The sequence below is a fragment of the Zea mays genome, chromosome 8 (assembly GCF_902167145.1).
Source record: "Zea mays cultivar B73 chromosome 8, Zm-B73-REFERENCE-NAM-5.0, whole genome shotgun sequence".
Taxonomy (NCBI): Eukaryota; Viridiplantae; Streptophyta; class Magnoliopsida; order Poales; family Poaceae; genus Zea; species Zea mays.
In genome coordinates, this window is record NC_050103.1 from 172,238,013 (window position 1) to 172,258,427 (window position 20,415).

Here is a 20,415-nt window from a genome sequence, read left to right on the forward strand (position 1 = left end):
ACCGAGGCCATCTTGCCCACAGACTTAGAATACGGTTCCCCGAGGGCGAGGGCCTACGACGACCAAAGCAATCGAACAAACCGAGAAGACTCACTGGACCAGCTGGAAGAGGCTCGGACTCGGGCTCGACCCCGGAAGACGATGAACTCCGCCTCGCCCGACCCCAGGGCTCGGACTCGGGCTCAGCCCCGGAAGATGACGGACTCCGCCTCACCCGACCCCAGGGCTCGGATTCGACCTCGACCTCGGAGGATAGACTCGACCTCGACCTCGGAGGAGCCACCGCCTCGCCCGACCCAGGGCTCGGACCGACCACGTCACAGGGGGGCCATCATTACCCTATCCCTAGCTAGCTCAGGCTACGGGGAACAAGACCGGCGTCCCATCTGGCTCGCCCCGGTAAACAAGTAATGATGGCGCCCCGCGTGCTCCATGACAACGGCGGCTCTCAGCCCCTTATGGAAGCAAGGAGACGTCAGCAAGGACTCGACAGCCCCGACAGCTGTCCTTCCGCAAGGCTCCAACGCTCCTCCGACGGCCACGACATCACATGAACAGGGTGCCAAAACCTCTCTTGCTGCCACGACGGCATGTACTTAGGGCACTAGCTCCTCTCTGCTAGACACGTTAACACACTGCTACACCCCCCATTGTACACCTGGACCCTCTCCTTACGCCTATAAAAAGAAGGTCCAGGGCTCTCTTACGAGGAGGTTGGCCGCGCAGGGGGACGAGACGGCGCGCATAAGCCTCTCGCTCTCTCCCACGCGGGCGCTTGTAACCCCCTACTGCAAGCGCACTCGACCTGGGCGCGGGACAACACGAAGGCCGCGTGTTTCTCCCTTTACGCCTGTCTCCCTCTGGTTTCCCCCCTTCGCGCTCCGTCTCGCGCCGACCCATCTAGGCTGGGGCACGCGCCGACAATTTACTCGTCGGTCCAGGGACCCCCCGGGGTCGAAACGCTGACAAGCTCTTAATATAAACTCTCTACGCTACGCTCATGTATCCGTGTCCAATTACAAGGGTCAATATGAGAAATCGTGACGCCAATCAATACACAGGCATATATTCAGTAATACATTGTCTCTGCTTTTAAATAAATAGAATCTTAACAGATTTATGACAGATTAGTATGGTAAAAAAAATCTAATGGACTCTTTGATAGGGCTCTTAAATCAACAACTTTATCTCTGACTTCTTCCTTATTTACATAAAGAGACTCACGAGAAACATCTCGTTTGATTGGAAACACATCTCCTATTTTCGCGTGAAGAGGGAATGATGGGAAAGAGCTCGCCTCTTTTTGGGCTTGCGACTTCACTCAATTTCTGAGGATGGCTCCTTCCAATTTATACAGAGAAGCCAAAAGAGTAGTCCGAGGTTTAGTAGATTTTCTGAAGAAATTGTTGAGAGAGTCTTTGAAAGAGCCTTGCCATTGAGGCCTTAATATAATAATTAACTAGAGAAATTGCACACTGTCGATGATTGTTTCAATAGCATATTTTCGTCGTGTGGCTGACAGAGATACAAGAAATGTACCCCTGTTTAGGTTTGGTGGGATGTGCCCACTGTGGCACACCGGGGATGTGCCCACTGTGGCGCACGTAGCAGGAGACCAAGAATGTGGCATGCTAAGGCAAATGTCGTCCATGTCACTACAGCAGACATGGCAGGCCATGACGTACGTTGTCCATGCCGCCACAAGTGTTGCACTAATGCCACGCCCCCAAAATGTTCAGGCCTGACAATTAGGAAGTGGGGGCACGATGCTGCTACAATCGCACCTATTTCGTCGAACAGGCGCATCACGTATTCTAACTCTACCAACTCCTTGGCCGATCGCGGAGTGGGCGGTCAGTCCACGTGGCACGTCGGGAGCCCCCTTTGACTGAGGTTGTCATGAGGTGCAGAGGACACATGGCATGCCTTGACCCCGAAACATGTTGGAGGTTCCTAGGCACCACACACGAGTCGACAGAGTGAAAGCTCGTGGGAGTCCACTGTAGTGTCTGGAGCCCTCCCTCCAGGAGGGCCCGAGGACCCCTCTGTGGACACATGGCACCATCAAACCCCACCAGCAAGTTCGCGAAAGCCGTTGCAGAAAGAAGTCTGATGAAGGCTTATGTGGTAAGGGTCCTCATTGCGCATAATTTCTTATCTCTTCAAAAGGATCTTGTCGAACTAATCCACCTTGAAAGTGGGGTCCATAGCTTGTCCTCTCCATGTAGGAGTGCTAGCACATTCTTCTTTCGTCCAAAAAATACAATTCTCAATTTTTAGATTCAAACAATCTAAACTTAGCTAATTTTTTATAGAAAATACAAACATTAATAATATATAATAAGTATCAATAAATTAGTTATTGGATATATTTTTATAATAGATTTGTAGCAACATAAATGCTATATTATTTACTATAAGGCTAGTCTCAATGGTGGGAGTTTCATTTAAATTTTATTTGTATTTAATAAACTATTATAGAGTCAAGAAGGTAGACTATAGTGGAGATGAATAGTAATTTTTAAAACTAGTTGTACAGATTAACCAAATAAATATGAAAATAAAGCTATTCGACCTAGCAAGGACTATACCCCTATATCTAACACAAGCACCTTATAAAGAAGTCTTAAGTTAATCAATTAAATTATTGAGTTAGAGAGAGCTTTGCTGCATCCGTGTAACTGTGTTCTCTCTTTAGACTAGTAAAATATCGACAAAGAAGAATGTTAGAATACTGGTTTAATCAATGTCTAACGTCATATGTTAGTTGGTCTGAATATTATTTTTAAACTTGAAGGATAATAATGAAACTCAAAAGGACGACAATTGAATCTTTTTCCAGAAAGATGTTGATGCTCATGTCACAGGAGATGAGTAATAAAATACTCCCTCCGTTTCGTTTTAGTTATCGCTGAATAGTGCAAAATTGAACTATCCATCGACAACTAAAAAGAAACGGAGGAAGTAATTTCGATGGTGTAGAAGATAAAGTTGCTAGCTAGCTTGCCGCACAACAAGAGGACGGAACCATGACATCTTTGTGGTCGACTAGCAGAAACCGGAAAATCAATGAATATTAATTGATTGATATATTATAAAACAATTGTCCCTTTTTTAGTTGTTTTTATGTTTGTAGGTTGATTATTATGTTGGCAAGTCGATTCACCTTGTTCCAACTCTACCAGCAACAATAGAATGTGTCTTTTATCCAATGAAACTTTTAAGATAAGGTTTAGAAATAAGACAGTCATAAGAAAAATTTTAATAACTTGCATAGAGGATACAACAATTGAGTTTACAACTGATAAACTTATTGATGACTACACAGTTCTGACACACGGAGCTCTACTAAGATGAATCATGTTGTTTCTTTTCACCATCACTTTTTATCATGGTACTTTTATTATTGGATTTTTAAATTACACACGCTGAACTAGTGAATAATCTGGATGCCTTTTTTGTTATATATTAATATATGGTTGAAACCTATAACTATTAAAATTTCTATAACATTGTATAAATAGTGGTTGTTTGGCCTCCGTTATATTTTATTTCTGGTTCCACCACTATCGATGATTATGAGAATATTTGAATACATTGGAGCTAATAGTTAGTGACTAAAATTAGTTGAGACATCCAAACACTCTAACTAATAGTTTAGCTATTAGCTATTTTTGACAAATTAGTTATTAGTTAGGTAGTTATATATTAGCTAGCTAATTCTACTAACAATTTTTAGCTAACTAACTATTAATTCTAATGCATTTAAACAACCCCATATATTGAGACGGAGATGGAGTCATTGGTCCTATATATTGAGTGGAGATGGAGTCATTGGTCGTTCAAAGTTTTTTTTCTGACTGAGCTGTTGGCTATTGGTCTGTACTCTGTACTACACTCCGTGTCTCAGTCATGCTGATGTTCAGACCGAGCCTCACAATGTAGGCTGGCCATTGGTCAGAAATAATACGGGCTTTGACCCAGTAACAAATATGGGTTTCTCCAGAAGCCTTCTCTATTTCGTTCGACCATTCTATCCACAAACTCCAACCATAGCGTCGTGTACCAGTTGATGCTGCCACTGCCCACGGCGGGGGCGGTCGCCGGCTCGCCGCCGCAGGGGTAGCGGCGCCCCTCGGGTCTCGTCCGCTCCGCCTCGTCGCGACTCGAGCCACCACTACCCCTTCTTCTCCCACTACTTCCATGTGACGACTTCGAAGGTCTGAGTAGCTTTGTTGGATGATTAACTACTTTTAGGCCATATGGTGGGCCATAGTCATTAGCTGTCATTAGCTGTCATTAGCTGTCATAGTGGCTTATAAGCCGTGTCTGTAACAGAATCAGGGATTGGAGAAATAACAGAAGGAAAAACAGAATCACACCTTGCGTCAGTTTCTATTTTCCCACCGTGATTCCCTTCCGGTTCTTCTGCTGTCTCACGTCTCGGCGTTTGGGGTGCGCCGGTGGCCAAGGGTCAGTACAATTGGTATCAGATTCAGTTTTCTTCGGCCGCGCTTCTTCTTCTCACGTGCTTCTCCAACGTCGACTTGTTGTGCGCTGCGTCGACTGTGGACTGATCGTCATCACGGCTCCACCACCGCGTCCATCGGTCCAGACCTCATTTGTGCTAGAGGCGATGGCGGCTGCTGAGAAGGCTGGAGCAGTGAAGTGGGATCAAGTGTTGAGCACCCTGGATACAATCGTGCAGAGGATCGAATCGGTGGAGCGCGCTCAACAGCAGTTGGCGGGACAACAGTCGTTGGCGAATTCGGTGGCTGAGCAAGCGGCGCGCGCTCGTGATGAGATGGCACGCCAGATTGCCGAGACAGGCAAGCGGGTGGCTTCGTTGACATTGGAGCAGATGGCGGCTGGCATGGAACAGTTTGGGGATGGATCTCCTGCGTCGCCTTCGACTTCACCTGTGTTTGCTTCTGATCTGAGGCGTGATGTTCCTCCTGGGGGACATCGTGCTCCACACGATCGTGGTGGTCATCGTCGTCGGCATGGGGAGCGCGGTGGCCGTCATGAACCAGATGGGCATCAGGAATTTGGCGAGGCACCTCCTCCGTTCATGAAGTTTTCCTTTCCCAAGTTTGGTGGTGAATCTCCTTCGATTTGGCTGGACAAGTGCCATGATTATTTTCAGATGTATCAGGTATCCCGCTCTATCTGGGTAATGGCTGCTTCCATGCATATGGAAGGGAAGGCAGCCAAGTGGCTTCAGGTCTTTAAACTTCATCATGCTTTGGGGAATTGGGAGCACTTTTCTTCTGCTGTGTTGGATCAATTTGGATTGTATGAATATCCTAAAGCTATGGATGATCTGTTGAATTTGAGACAGACTGGCTCTCTTGAGGAATATGTTTCAGTATTTGATGATTTGCGTTACAGTACTGCTGTCCATAATCCTCAGCTGGATGAGATTTTCTTTGTCGCTCAGTTTGTTAAAGGCTTGAAGCGCGAGATTCAAGGTCCTGTGCGTTGTCAAGTACCAACTACGGTGAATCGTGCTGTTCTGTTGGCCACCTTACAGCAGGATGTTTTGGACAAGAGTCGGCCTAAGTTTCAGTCCACTGTTGGGGGGAAAAGAGGTATTCCAGGGCTACCGCCTGACTCTCAGGAAGGTGTGGGGTTGTCCAAGGAACGACAATTGCGGGATTATCGCCGGGCTCATGGTTTATGTTTTACTTGTGGTGACAAGTTTGATGCTGGACATGCTGCTAAATGTGGAAAACGAGTACCGGCGGTGCTTAATGTTTTGACTGTGGATGACATGGCTTTGGAATTATCAGATGAAGTTTTACAGCAGTTGGATCAGGAGGATCACTCTGTGGTGGACTTGTGCAGTTTGTCGGTTCATGCAGTTTCTGGGACTGAAGGAGTGGATAGCATTCGCTTGCGTGCTTTGGTTCAAAACCAGGTGTTTCTATTGTTGGTCGATTCAGGCAGTTCAGCAACTTTCATCAATTCCACGTTTGTCCAACAAGCAGGGTTGTTTCCTCAACCTGTTTCCACTATTCGAGTCAAGACTGCTAGTGGGCAAGAACTGGTGAGCACTACTATGGTGAAGGCAGTTGAGTGGTGGTGTGGTGGACACACTTTCACCACTGACATGAGGGTATTGGATTTGGGGCCTTATGATGCTATTTTAGGGTGTGATTGGTTGAAACAAAACAGTCCCATTACTTGTAATTGGAATCAAAAGTCTCTGGGATTTTCTTATCAAGGCTCCTGGGTGCAGTTGCAAGGTCTGTTACCTACGGTCCAGCAGACGGTGACTGAATTGTCGGTGGTCCAGTTGAGCAAGTGGTTTTCTGGCAATGAGGTGTGGGCTTTGGCTTTGTTGGATTTCTATCCGGATGGCACCTCTTCTTCTCAGTCTGCTGCTACCAGTCTAGCAGTTCATAATCTTCTTCTTCAGTATAAGGATGTTTTTGATGATCCTAAAACTTTACCACCAGCGAGAGTATTCGATCATGCCATTCCCCTCATTCCTGGTGCTGTTCCAGTGAATTCAAGACCTTATCGTTATTCTCCATATCATAAGACTGAAATAGAACGTCAGGTGGTAGAATTGCTGACAGCCGGTTTGATTGAACCTAGTGTCAGTCCATTTGCCTCTCCGGTGTTGCTTGTGTAGAAAAAGGATGGGTCATGGCGTTTCTGTGTGGATTATCGCAAGCTTAATGAGCTTACAGTGAAGAATCGATTTCCTATGCCAGTGGTGGATGAAATCTTAGATGAATTGCATGGCACCAAATATTTTACAAGTCTGGACTTGAGGGCGGGTTATCATCAAGTTCGCATGAAGGAGGGCGAGGAATTTAAAACAGCTTTTAAAACACACAGTGGTCATTTTCAGTTTAAAGTAATGCCATTTGGATTGACCAATGCCCCTGCCACTTTTCAGTGCGCAATGAATTCTATTTTGACTCCTTTTCTGCGTAAATTTGCCTTGGTTTTTATTGATGATATACTCATCTACAGCCCTACCTTCGACTTGCATTTGCAACATTTGCAACTGGTGTTAGACACCCTCAGGCAACATCAGTTTTATTTGAAGCAGTCTAAGTGCCAGTTTGCACAGCAGAAACTCATGTATCTGGGCCATATTATTTCTGTGGAAGGAGTCTCTACCGATCCTAGCAAGACTGAAGTCATGTTAAAGTGGCCTACTCCTTCTACTGTGACTGAACTTCGAGCTTTTTTGGGACTTACTGGTTATTATCGACGTTTTGTTAAACATTATGGTCTCATTGCCAAGCCTTTGACTACTTTGTTGAAGAAGAAACAATTCCTTTGGAGTGAGGCTGCGACTGTGACTTTTACTGCTCTGAAACAGGCCATGGCCAGTACCCCTGTCCTTGCATTGCCTAATTTCGCTGAAGTTTTTACAGTTGAGACTGATGCTAGTGATGTTGGGTTGGGTGCAGTGCTTATGCAAAAAGGACAGCCTCTAGCATACTTGAGCAAGGCTTTATCTGAGAAGAACAAACATTTGTCCATCTATGACAAAGAGTTTTTGGCCTTGATTATGGCAGTAGAAAGATGGCATCTTATTTGCAGTACCAAGAGTTTGTTATTCTTACTGATCATCAAAGTTTGTGTTATCTGGAAAGTCAGCAACTGCAATCTGATCTCCAGAGGAAGGCTATGTCTAAACTCATGGGTTTGCAGTTCAGAATTGTATATCGAAAAGGAAGGGAGAACTTAGCTGCTGATGCATTATCCAGGATGGGATCTGTCCTGTCTTTGCAGACTGTGTCTGAAGTTCAACCAATGTGGTTGCAAGAAATCCTTAATTCTTATATGACAGACCCGGTGGCCCAACAACTTTTGGCTCAGTTGGCTGTCAGTAGTCCTAATGAAGAAGGTTTTTCCATACACCAAGGTCTGATAAAAAAAGGGAATCAGCTTTGGGTGGGTCACAATTCAGCTCTCAGGACCAAACTTATTTCTGTTTTACATGATAGTGCTTTGGGAGGTCATTCTGGTATCATGGCTACATATCAAAGGGTGAAGAAAGCATTTTATTGGCAAGGTCTTAAGAGGGATGTGGAGGACTTTGTGAAACAGTGCTGCATTTGTCAGAAAGCCAAATCTGAGCATGTCCACCCTGCTGGTCTTCTTCAACCTTTACCTATTCCCACTGGTATTTGGCAAGATATCTCTATGGATTTTATAGAAGGGTTACCTAAATCGGATGGCTATTCTGTTATTTTAGTGGTGGTGGATAGGCTATCCAAGTATGCCCATTTTTTCCCTCTCAAGCACCCATTTACAACTGGTCAAGTGGCTCAAGTTGTGTTTGACAACATCTGCAAGTTACATGGATTGCCTAAATCGATTGTCTCAGATCGCGATAAAGTGTTCACTAGCACTTTCTGGAAGCAGTTGTTTACTCTGATGCAGACCAAGCTCTTATTGTCTACTGCCTACCACCCACAGAGTGATGGTCAAACTGAACGTGTCAATCAATGTCTTGAGATGTATCTCAGATGTGCTACTCATGATTCTCCTACTAAGTGGAAGCTGTGGTTACCTTTGGCTGAATTTTGGTACAATACTACATATCACACCTCTTTGGGTTGCTCTCCTTTTAAAGTCGTCTATGGATATGATCCCCCTGTGGCTGCTGCTCCTAGTCTTTTGTTACCTGAATCTGGTGGGAATGGGGTTGTGCCTGCGATTGATATGGCTGTCCAGGATCTGCTGTTGTCTCGCGAACGACATCTGGAATTGCTTAAGGTGCAGTTGGCTCGAGCCCAGAATCGTATGAAACAGAAGGCTGATCGTTCCCGTACTGAGGGGGAGTTTCAAGTTGGTGAATTGGTGCTGCTTAAACTGCAGCCATATGTGCAACATTCTGTGGTTTTTCGTTCCTGTCCGAAGCTGGCTTTTCGTTACTTTGGGCCTTATAAGGTGTTGCAGCGTATTGGGCAGGTGGCTTACAAGTTGGATTTACCCCCGGATTCTAAGATCCATCCTGTCTTTCATGTGTCTCAGCTCAAGAGTTTCACCCCAAATCATTGTCCAGTGTTTTCTGAGTTGCCCACTACTCTGTCTTTAGATCAGGGCATTCTGAAACCAGTTCGTATTTTGGATCGTCGTTTGGTCCGTAAAGGGAATCAGGCTGTTCCTCAAGTGCAGATCCAGTGGACTAACAAGAAGGATGAAGCTACTTCCTGGGAGGATTGGAATGTGCTTATTCAGCTCTTTCCTGAATTAAGTACTTGGGGTCAAGTACCAACTGAAGAGGGGGCGAGTGTGACGACTTCGAAGGTCTGAGTAGCTTTGTTGGATGATTAACTACTTTTAGGCCATATGGTGGGCCATAGTCATTAGCTGTCATTAGCTGTCATTAGCTGTCATAGTGGCTTATAAGCCGTGTCTGTAACAGAATCAGGGATTGGAGAAATAACAGAAGGAAAAACAGAATCACACCTTGCGTCAGTTTCTATTTCCCCACCGTGATTCCCTTCCGGTTCTTCTGCTGTCTCACGTCTCGGCGTTTGGGGTGCGCCGGTGGCCAAGGGTGAGTACATTCCACCTCGGCCATATCCAACGCGTCACCAGCGGGGCATTCCCGCAAGGACCTGTCAGGCAGGGACGGCGCCCCGTCGAAGCCCACCTAGGGATGAAAGTAGGATGGGAAAATCCCGTACCGACCGTTATCGTATAACCGATTTTGTTAGTTTTGTCCCGATCGTTTTCGAACTCGACGAAAAAAACGAAAACGGGACGAAAACGGAATATACAAAACGGTAAACGGAAACGGAAACGGTAGAGCTGTTTTATCGACCGTTTAACCGGGATCCCGTTTTTAATCGGGATGATCCCGTTTTGTTACCGTATTTTGTAATTCGGGATTACTTTAATATAGGCAGCTATAGGCATCACTTTGAGGCACAGCCCATCTAAGAAAAACATAACGCGCTGTTCTGCTCCCAGGCGCCGCCGTCCGCACTCCTCTCTCCCAGCTCGCTGCTGTAGTGTCGTCAGCCCGTCACTCCCAGGCGCTGGCGCGCCGCCGTCCGCCCTCCTGCTCTGTGCGGCTTTGCCTCTCCCAGCTCGCCTCGCCAGTCGCCAGGCCAGAGTGCCATCGCAGCTTCCCAGGCTCCCAGCTCGCCAGAGTGCCGGACGCCACGCCAGCCCGGTCCGGTCTTCGGTCGGCGGTCGGTCGATCGCCGCTGCTCCAGCTGGCTGCCCAGGCGACCAGGCGACCAGACGTCTGCGACGGCTCGGCGATCGGCAGGCAGCTCGCTCCACCTCCATAGGCCACGACTCCCTCTGCTGCTGCTGTCCTCCACGGATCCACTGCTGGCTGCTGCTCCCTCCACAGAGAATCGCCTTGCTACACCATGCGAGCCGTCCTGCAGTCCTGCCGTGTTAGGCGCTAGCTGCTAGCTCCCAGCCATACTCCACCACGTTTTGGTGCATGAGCTGCTTGTTGCCTTGCTTTTTACTGTTGCTGTTTTAATTCTGTGGTGCATAATTCTGTTGGTGCGTACTTCTGTTGGGCGTACTTTACATTGTGTCATGTGTGGTAGTAGATTTATATGGCTTCTTATGTTAGCCAAGAGCTCAAGATTTATCACTTATGTGCTACATGAAACTATTTGTGCTCCGGATTTATATGGCTTTTATCTATGTTTAATTAAGACTTGTGTTTACAATTTTTTATATTTGCTTTTAAGTTTTGAATATATGTTTTCATGGTGTGATTTTACCGAACAAAAATACCGGTTCCCGTCCGATTTCGGCTTTAACCCGATCGGATCGTATCGGTTTTCGCTTACCGTATTTATCCGTTCGTTTTCGTTACCGATATATCCCGTTTTCGTTTTCGTCCCGCAAGTTAAATATGAAAATGAAAATGGTAGAGGTATTTTACCGACCGTTCCCGACCGTTTTCATCCCTAAGCCCACCAAGCCCCGGGTGTTCTTCCTCGACGTCAATCCTCTATGCTTCCGCGGCTCCCAGCGCAACCTCGGGGCCTTCGCGCGCTGGCTGGCGCTCTTCTTCGCGCACGTCAGCCTCCGTGACCCTGTCGTTGCTGTGAGTACACGCGCTTTGTTTCAGCTCTACACAGGAGGAATCGTCGTTAGGTGGCTTCTTTCTGAAGATTTTCTCTGGCCTTAGGTTTTGGACGACGATGGAGAGAACGAGTACCGGAGGCGGGTGCTGCCTTAGTACAAGGCGCATAGGGCTCGCGGCGTTGGCACTGGCGCTGACACGCGCGTCGTCAACGTTCTCTGCAAATGCAATGTCCCGGTGGGTGCACCAACACATGTTTAAACTAGTGCAGCCACTCAGTTGTTTTCAGCTCAGATTATTGAGTGCCAATTTTGGAAACGGCAAATTCAGGTTGTAAGAGTCCATGGATACGAGGCTGATGATGTGGTGGCTACCTTGACAGAACAGGTTCTACAGAAAGGTTACAGAGTTGTCATAGCCTCACCAGATAAAGAATTCAAGCAGCTAATATCTGATGACGTACAGTTAGTCATGCCCATTCCTAAGATTGGCCGATGGTCTTTCTATACATTAAGGCATTATGTCGCTCAATACAAGTGTGATCCAACTGCAGACTTAAGCCTTAGTGAGTATATTTCTTCGGTATTGATCCATGGTTTCTGTAACCATTGGGACTCTGTTATATTTGAGCAACTTGCTATCTATGCTGCACAGGGTGCTTCATGGGTGATGAAGCAGATGGTGTTCCAGGAATCCAGCACTTGGTTCTGGGATTTGGCAGAAAGACTGCACTTAAACTACTGTAAAAACATGGTTCATTAGAAAACTTGCTAAACACAGCTACAATTAGAACTGTCGGCAAAGGTTATGCCCAAGATGCTCTCACTAAGCACGCAGATTACTTACGGTGAAATTATGAAGTTCTTAGCCTGAAGAGGTACGGAATCTCCAATTTGCAATGATAAAAAATCCGCAAAAAGTCGACCATTCATGCACTACGCTTGTGTCGTGGTTAATGCATGCTATCTCTGCATGCTCAAGTCATTCTTGATAGTCAAGCATATTGTTCACCACTCACCAAGCAATAGTGCAAAAATATTCACTGGAGATACAGAGAGATCTATATTTAGCAATGATGCTGGATGGATATGAACAACTCAACTTATTCTTTTTCCTGTCTCAGGGATGTAAATGTTCAGTTTGATGATAGTTGGCTATCCACGAGGAACACAAGCAATGATACCTATGTTCTAGCGGACTTCATTCTTAAACTTAATGGCGAAGGCAGAAGCTAAACAGCTGGTACACTGAAATATTTGAACAAGCTGGACTGTTCCTCACCAGACACATGATTTAACAAGAAGACAGATGCATAAAGGTTGGAGGGGGCAGTTGCTGGAAAAAATGTGCATACAACATACTATATATCCTTGCTCCAAAGTAGTAGCCATCACTCATCACACATGAGTACATGACAAATTCTTGCTTGTGTTGTGGAACTGGACACTGAAGTAGCCTACCTGTGTTGAAGCTGGGTGGAAAATAGAAGTTTGGAGGGTCTGTCTTTGGTGGATACATGCGTACATGGTGTCCGGAACAAAGTTATGAACAGCCAAAAACAAGCTGTCATGGTACTACTACTAGCTGTAGCCTGTAAACTGCACAGACACCTTGCCAGGAGATTACAGATGGATGCTTCATGCTTCAGTAGCAACTCGTTGATGTATATTGCATGCAATTTAGAAATAATATATGTCCCAATGTATTTGTCAGGAAGCATCTTTAAATCATTAGCGACTCCAGGGTTTCATGAATCCAGGCTAGATCATTATAATGTATATTTACTGGCATCGGATATTGTTTTACTATTCCCTCATTTTTTTATCTGTCACATTTTAGTTCAAAAATAAAGTATCGAGCAACAAATATTCGAGAACGGATTTAGTACAATTTTATTTACTCTATGTAATACATGTATATGACCCTGTAGTTTAAACTATCATTCAGAACGATTTCTTTATTGTGCTCCCAGTCTCGGTGCCGAAACGTTCAGCAATGGCAATGGCCGTGGATGAACACCATTGCCGCTCGCGCGAACTGGTGCGCGGTTGTGGCTCAGAACGTCTATACCAAACTGTGGGCATTGGTTTGCGAATGCAATTGAAGGCCCGACCTTTTCTCATCTGATGTAGCTGGAACGATCTCTGCACTGTTTGCTTACGTCATCGGTGTGGCGATCGAAACTTGGAAAGCTTTGGATGGACGTGAGAACGGGCAGGGCATACGTGCCCGCGAGCAGTAATTCAGTCAGGAAAATAACGTGTAAGCGCTAGTTTGGAAATCCTAATTTTTTTATGGAATTCTATTTTCACATGTAAAAATAAACTAATTTCCCTTTAAAAAATGGAAATTCCTAGTAATTCAGTCAGGAAAATAACGTGTAAGCGCTAGTTTGGAAACCCTAATTTTTTATGGATCGGATTTCTATTTTCACATGTAAAAATGAACTAATTTCACTTTAAAAAATGGAAATTCCTTTGAAAATTGGGTTCCTAAACTAACCCTAAAAGGTAAAAAACGGTGCTGGATCAACAAACTAATGATCTGATAATCAAGCAATAAATGAAATTTATTGATAATCGGTAAAATAACGATGTTTGTCACGCGAAGACATGAAACTAAAGGCTACTCGCTCGTACTTGCTAATCCAATTCCTAATCCTAATTCCTAACATAACATGGCCATAGCTAACGTTGCTAGTGTGGTACGCAGCCGCTCAAGCAACGAGTCCGACGTACTCGAGCTCGATGGAGCCCAGCCACAGCTTCCCCTTCGTCTCCGCCACGTCGCTCAGCGTGACACCCTTGGCCGCCGTAAGCTCCTCCACCACCACGCCGTGGGCGTCCAGGCGGACCCCGACGAGGTGCTTCACGGGGCCCGTCGCCGGAGTCGCGTCCAGCCGCTGCTTCTCCTGGTTCAGCGCCACCCAGTAGCCACCCCTGCCATCCCGCCTCACGTTGTCCGGGTAGCCCGGCAGGTCCGCCAGCAGCTCGTACTGCCCCTTCCGGGCGCCCCGGAGGAAGTACCTGAACGCCTGGCACGGCACGGTGTGCGCGACCACGACCTGCTCGCCGTCGGGGCTGACCGCCACGCCGTTCGGGTACGGCAGGCCGGCCTTGAGCACGGAGACGCTCCTCGTGCGCGCGTCGTACCTGAGCAGCCGCCCCGTCGTGTCCGCGTTCATCATGATCTCCGTGTTGAACCTCCTCGGGTACGTCGCGCTCGAGTCTGTGAAGTAGACGTCGCCGGTGGCCTCGTCGACGTCGAGGCCGTTGACGAAGTTGAACGGGACGCCGTCGTCCGCACCGGTCGCCAGCACCTCGGCCTCGCCGCCTCCCGGGCCGACCCGCGTGAGCCCCAGGTAGGCGTCGGCGATGTAGAGGTCGCCGGTCTTGGCGTGGAACTGGAGGCCCAGGGGGCGGCCGCACATGCTCTCGGTCTCCGCCGACGGCACCACGCCCGCCGTGCACAGCGGGATCTTCCTGTAGTTGGCGCTGTGCGCGAACGTGGTCCAGCCGACGGCGCTGCCGCCCCACTTGAGGACACGGCCGTCTGAGACGCCGGCGTAGGGCCCCTCGCCCTTGCCGTCGAACGCGAGGCTCTCGGCGCCGCTGACACCGCTGGGTAAAGGGAGCTGGAAGCTCCAGCGCGTATCGGTCGTCTTGACCTGCGCGGCGGAGGCACACGGCGCGGCGAGAAGCACTAGGACGACGACGGCGAGGAGCGACATGGTCAGATTGAACCGCCGCCCCATGCTGTGCCTGTGCGTCGCCCAGTTAGTGCTCTCCTCCCGATGATCTCCGATGAATCTGCGTGCAGCGAGCGCCGCGGGCTCGCGTTTTATAGCCTGGAAGGAACCTGCCGTTGCCGTCGCGCCTTCGAACTCGGCCAACGAAACGGCCCCTGTTGGGATAAGGATCTAGGATCTTGGGCTCCTGGCTCGCGCACAACTCCGATGTCCGATCCCAAAACACGGCGCCTGTTTCTCTCTTGGCGCACGGGCCTCCAGGATTTGCGGATGTTTACCTATCCACAGGATCGGTCGAAGGTGATAAATGAACTGCATGACGTACAACTTAATTGATTTACAGGATCGGTCACAGGAAACGGAAGTCAACACAATGAAACATGACGCGTTAGATGAAAAGGCACCAAGATACCGCATAATCCCCACGCTCCTCACTGAGGCTTTGTTAGGTTGCATGAGAATCAATTGAATTGGGTGTGTTTAGATGGCAGTCACGTGTGGACGAGACAAACACCGGTTTTTTTGGTAGCAGCGTGATCCCAAAAAATTAAGAGAAAAAGCAAAATATCAATAACCCCTAGAAAGGACTGATGTTGCATTTAGCATGGCCGCCATATCTCTACGCGCTCATGCGCGAGGAGCCGTCGTCTACGCTCTTCGTTATCATTGCAGAAGCTAACGACCCGGCCAGTCTCGATGTGATTGGCTGTTGAAGATGAAGAAGAGCGCACACAATAGGTGTCGTGTTGCTTGGCGGTGTTCTTGTAGTAGATGTCGCGGAAGCTTAGCAGTGTAAGCTTCGTATTGTGCCACCCGAAATGGAGCACGAATGCACGAGGTTGTGATCTTGTAGAAGAGTCGTGGTTGCTCGAACACTCACACAATGGTGGAAAACGCGTTGACCACCTGGTTGGCCACCTTGGTCTACCGTACGTCGCTGCCGGTATGCGTCGGACACCAATGTAGGGTGCAGACCTGCAAGCAGGTCCGAGTTGGAGCTCAGCCCCCACTCATTTCTTTCCTGTAAGTATTAGAGTCTAGATTTTTATTATAAGATCTGCTCAGTCTAACTTAAGTGCCCCTGCTATGATATTTTAGTGCTCATTCTTGTAAGTATGTCTTAGCTCTCATTTTGTTCTAGCTCTACACTTACACGACGAAGTATAATAAACTCCAGGAAACGTTCGTGACATCGCGGCGATAAAGGGCATCTTTGATTTAAGCCCGTTGATTTTCTTGCTTGCTTGACATAGACGACGACAAAGAAACTTGCTTAGCCAGGTGAGACAATTCAACTCTCCTTATGTGGGCTGGGCATTCCTAGATGGCTCATGCTTTCGAGGTAGCCTTGCTGGTTATCCAAATAAATTCTATCCTACCTGTGCCCGATGGATAATTACCTATATATGGTTACTTGTCTATACTCGTACCCAATGCCACCCCTAGGAGCCATCACAAAAGGTGCATCAAGACAAAGCAACTTGGTGAAGTGAGTGTGGCCGTCAGACCACCAATACCAATAGCCGTTCCATTTTGCCATCGAATGAGTGGATAAAATCTATGTATCTAGCGATGTTTTAGAATAGGAAAACCCCTCTATAAATAAGGAGAAAGGGCTACACCAACTAGCTATCTCTCTTAGTTTCTCTCAAGTATTCTATTTGGGATTTTGCTCTCTACTTTCTCTTGTTAGGATATTCTTAGGTGCTTTAAACTTGTTGCATATATGCTTTCTTGAATAGGAAAGCATGTCATTAATCACGTCGTGACCTTTGTGGTAAGTCCATGTGCAAAATCGTTTGCTTGAAGTTCTTCCTCTGAGTTTTCTTCATGAGTTCTTCATTCTGTTTTTTGTATTTTTTGTGAATTTGAGTTCTTGGGGTCATTTCGGCTAGATAGAACACATGATAGGATCCCTTAGAATCATTGCCACCAAGTGGTATAGGTTGATCCACCTGAAGCACGATTTTCTAATGCCTTGAGCCATTTTCAGAAAACCCCCATTTGAATTCTTCGAGTTTTAAGTATTTTAGCTCAAATTTTACGGATATCTATAAACTCTCTTGTGAAGGTGTGTGCAAAATTTTATGTTCAATCAGAGTTCATTTAGATCAATTTTACATTTTAGAACTTAAATTTCGGGTCGTTGAAAACAGAGTGAGCAAGTGGCACTATTTTGGGAAGTTTCAGGTTTTTTGGTGTCTGTTTTACGATCGGTTTGTTTTGTTGAACTCGTGTATGCTCTGAGAATATTTCTAAACAAGTAGTCACTAGCTGGTTGATATATTTTTTGTTCGAGCATTTTCTGCATCTTTAATGAAGTTAAGCACTCCATTTCTTGAGATTAGAAGGTTTTTCTCGCAAACGTATTTCTAGATGATTTGATCGCTTCATTATGTTCTTTGGTCATCACCGAGAATATCTAGCCACCAATAGGTTCTTACATCTCTTTTGTATTTTTTTGGAGTTTTGGAGGTTTAGCTGTAGCATTGGGAAGCAAGTTAAGATTGTCTGAGCATAAAAAATATTGGCTCTTATTCACTATGTCTGGTTGCCTAATTTGATCCTTCAAAAGAACATGCATGCATGGGTCTAAGACACAAGATGGATGAATCTTGAAAGAAGACACACAAAGAAACAAAGAAAATTGGTTCTACACCACTTGATGTGTTTGGTGAGGCACCAGATATAAGAAGCGCCATGTCAAAGAAGGGACCCTGCAACAAAGTACATCGTACATGTAGGTGTGCACCAGATACTAGTCATCAGACATCAGCGGTGTGGCATCAGGTACGACATCGAATATGAAATTCAGAGAAGATATCGACGTGTTTGGGAACATCTACAAGGCATCTAAAGTCTTAAAAGCCACTAAAGAATGAGGCCTCCTCTGCGTTTCCGGCATACGGACGCTCGTGCGTGCCGACACGTATCCCATCACCGGACTCGAAAGCTTCGTCTAAATTGCCTATAGGTCTTTCCTTTTCCGTTCCGCGTCCCTCTCCTGGCTGTTTCTCCTCCTCCGACTCTGCCGCTGCCTCGCTCCCCTCTGACCCTCCCGTCGCATGCGTGCTCTACCTCGCTTCTCTAGCCCCAGTCCCTCGCCCGCTCTCCCTTCTCTGCCCGGCACCCCGGCCAGGCCTAGGCCAGCCAGGGGTGGACCCTAGCACAGAAGTTGGCCGGATTTTGCCTGCTGGTTTGCCCAGGGACGAGCAAAGGCACGACCAGCAAGTGGAGCGGGCGAGACAGCGCATGGGGGTGCAAGGCGGACGATAGCCTAGGTGTGGGCACCATTGCCAACAGCGAGCACATGGAGGTGCGGAGGTGGCGCGCTCGCCGGACCGCTATGGGTGGGGTCGTATGGGGGCGCCAATCGCGCGGGGAGGACTTGTCCGCGTAGGAGCCCTATGAGCTGGCGACGGCACAACGTCGGGCTCGGCGGCGGTGATGTTGCCATGGCTAGGGATGGCAATTGGACCCGTGGGTATGGATACCCACGGGTTTCGTACCCGGTGGACATGGATATGGGTTGGAAAACTCATCCGTGGATCCTATCAGGCCGGGTATCCGAAATACGTCGGGTAGGGTACGGATAGTATAATTTACCCATGGATATCCACTGGATACCCGAAAGATTAATTCACAATTTTACATGTTGTGTTTTTGGCCCATGAAGCAAAGAAAAAAAGCCCACCCGCCAGCACCCTGCGCCCAGCCGACAGCCCGGCACTCGGCAGCCGCCACCTACCACCCTAAATCCCTAATTCCCACTTCCCAGTTCCCAGCCGCCAGCGCCCCGCCCCGCCCCAGCCACCGCCCGCCCGCAGCGTAGGCGCACAACCCGCTGGCGCTGCCCCGTGGTCCCGCCCGCCCCGAGCTGCGCGGCTAAGCCCCCAAGCTGTGCGTCCGGCCTGCGGCGTCCCACGTCCCCGTCGGCCATCCCCGAGCTGCGCCCTACGCACCTGCGCCGTCCGCCGTCCCCGAGGCCCAAGCTGCGCGCCTGCGCCATCCCCGAGCTACGCCTGCCCGTCCCCGAGCTGCGCCGTCCATCGGCCGCCCGCCCGCTGCCCTGCTCCCGCCCCGAGCTGCGCAGCTGCGCCTCCGAGCTGGTGGGTATGGATATATTTTACATGCAAATTTATATTTTACAGTAGCATATCCACCGGATACCCGATACCCGACGGATACCCGGTGGGTACGGGTACAGATCCATTTTTTTTACCCGATTGACTTGGTGGGTATGGATATTTGTATAAGGGCCATGTATGATATCGGGTCAGGTATTATCATACCCGAACACAACCCGACCCGCTGCCATCCCTAGCCATGGCCGCAATCTTCGTCATCAGGGGAGGGGGCGCCTGGTCATCGAACACGACAGAGAGCTTGACCCTGATGAGGAGGAAGCAGGTGTGCTTGGTGGTCATTGGCGCTGTGGATGGGGTCGTCACAATTGGGGCACAGGATGGCGCGGAGAGGAGAGGAGCCAGACTTGGGAGACCTCACCCCGCCTATCCTCCTGTCTTTTCCCTTGATTTTTGGAAGTGAAAGTGATTCAACTCGAGATGTCGCTCTTGGTCCTCGCATTTGTGGATTTATTTCGAGACATTTGATTTTTTAGGGGTTCATGTGTTTCTGGGTGCTTTTGCAGCAATGTGATTCATCTCACATGGGATGGGATTCCTACGTTACCGTGCCTACAAGTTGTGTCTGCAGGCTGTTGTTTTATTACTCAACTAACATCTTAAAACGTGCTGCAGGTCGTGATTGCTATTCTAGGTAAGGTATATGCTCAAGAAAAAACATGGAATTGAGGGTGGAATAGCAGTAGTCTTCTCATTGGAATACCAAAGGCAAATCTTCTTCCTTTTCAGGCTTCAGAAGAAGAGGAAACTCCAGATTACCAGGTCACCTCTCCTAGGACCTTTATCACCATGCTCGTGGTTCATGCTTGTTCCATTTTCTGAGATTTCCCCTTTAATTTTCTGAACAAGGAATTTTTGTACCACTAAGATTCTCTCCTGTTAGGAGAGTGAATTGTTAACTACTGTTTTATTTTGTAAACAAACTCGATTTGAAATAACATCTCATATAAGAACAAGGATATGTCTAGAATCACATGTGCAGCTAGGTGTGTATCAGTATCAAATCTAATCACATGGGTTTACTTAGTGGGTTTCCTTTCTTTGTCTAGCAAAAGTAATGGCAAAGCTTTTACCGTTCTTTAAAAAGATCTCTATTAAACAAGGTTTCAATACTCTATTTGGTATTTTGGTTTGAACATGTATACACTGTTACATTTTTCTTCAAATCTATTTAAAATTAGAAATCTTTAATTTAAGACATGGTTAAAAGAATATATGACGCAGGTAGTGAAATTTAAGATCTTAGCATAACTAATACATTAGACATTTACCAAACCCACCAATTCATTTGTAGGACACTAGCAAGGTCTTCAATATAACACATTTGTATATTTGCAAGTTATAGTTCAGGTGGGTAAGATTTGCCTATTGGCGGAACCCTTTGTGGTCAGTACAATTTGTGAAATAATGAGAACCAAATGGTATCTCACTCTGTCCCTGATGGCTGAATATGGCAAGCAAGCTGAGAAGATTGTTCCTTCCTG

General features: G+C 47.3%; 1 protein-coding gene and 1 non-coding gene across 2 annotated transcripts; one reads left to right on the top strand and one right to left on the bottom strand.

Annotated features, from left to right (window-relative positions):
• The first annotated feature begins 4,072 nt into the window (after nucleotides 1-4,072).
• LOC100274727 (5'-3' exonuclease) lies at nucleotides 4,073-12,914 on the top strand. Its single transcript, XR_002264438.1, has 7 exons — nucleotides 4,073-4,199; nucleotides 9,545-9,621; nucleotides 10,920-11,059; nucleotides 11,144-11,275; nucleotides 11,369-11,603; nucleotides 11,693-11,915; nucleotides 12,162-12,914. It is a non-coding gene; the product is annotated as a 5'-3' exonuclease (transcript).
• A 669-nt stretch (nucleotides 12,915-13,583) lies between these two features.
• LOC103636435 (protein STRICTOSIDINE SYNTHASE-LIKE 10) lies at nucleotides 13,584-15,039 on the bottom strand. The gene has a single exon (XM_008658790.4). It carries the CDS (start codon nucleotides 14,790-14,792, stop codon nucleotides 13,755-13,757), a length of 1,038 nt encoding a protein of 345 aa, XP_008657012.1. The 5' UTR covers nucleotides 14,793-15,039; the 3' UTR covers nucleotides 13,584-13,754.
• Nucleotides 15,040-20,415: the final 5,376 nt, after the last annotated feature.

Coding starts and splice junctions, on each gene's coding strand:
- LOC103636435 (XM_008658790.4), bottom strand. CDS start 14,792: ATGGGGCGGCGGTTCAATCTGACCATGTCGCTCCTCGCCGTCGTCGTC.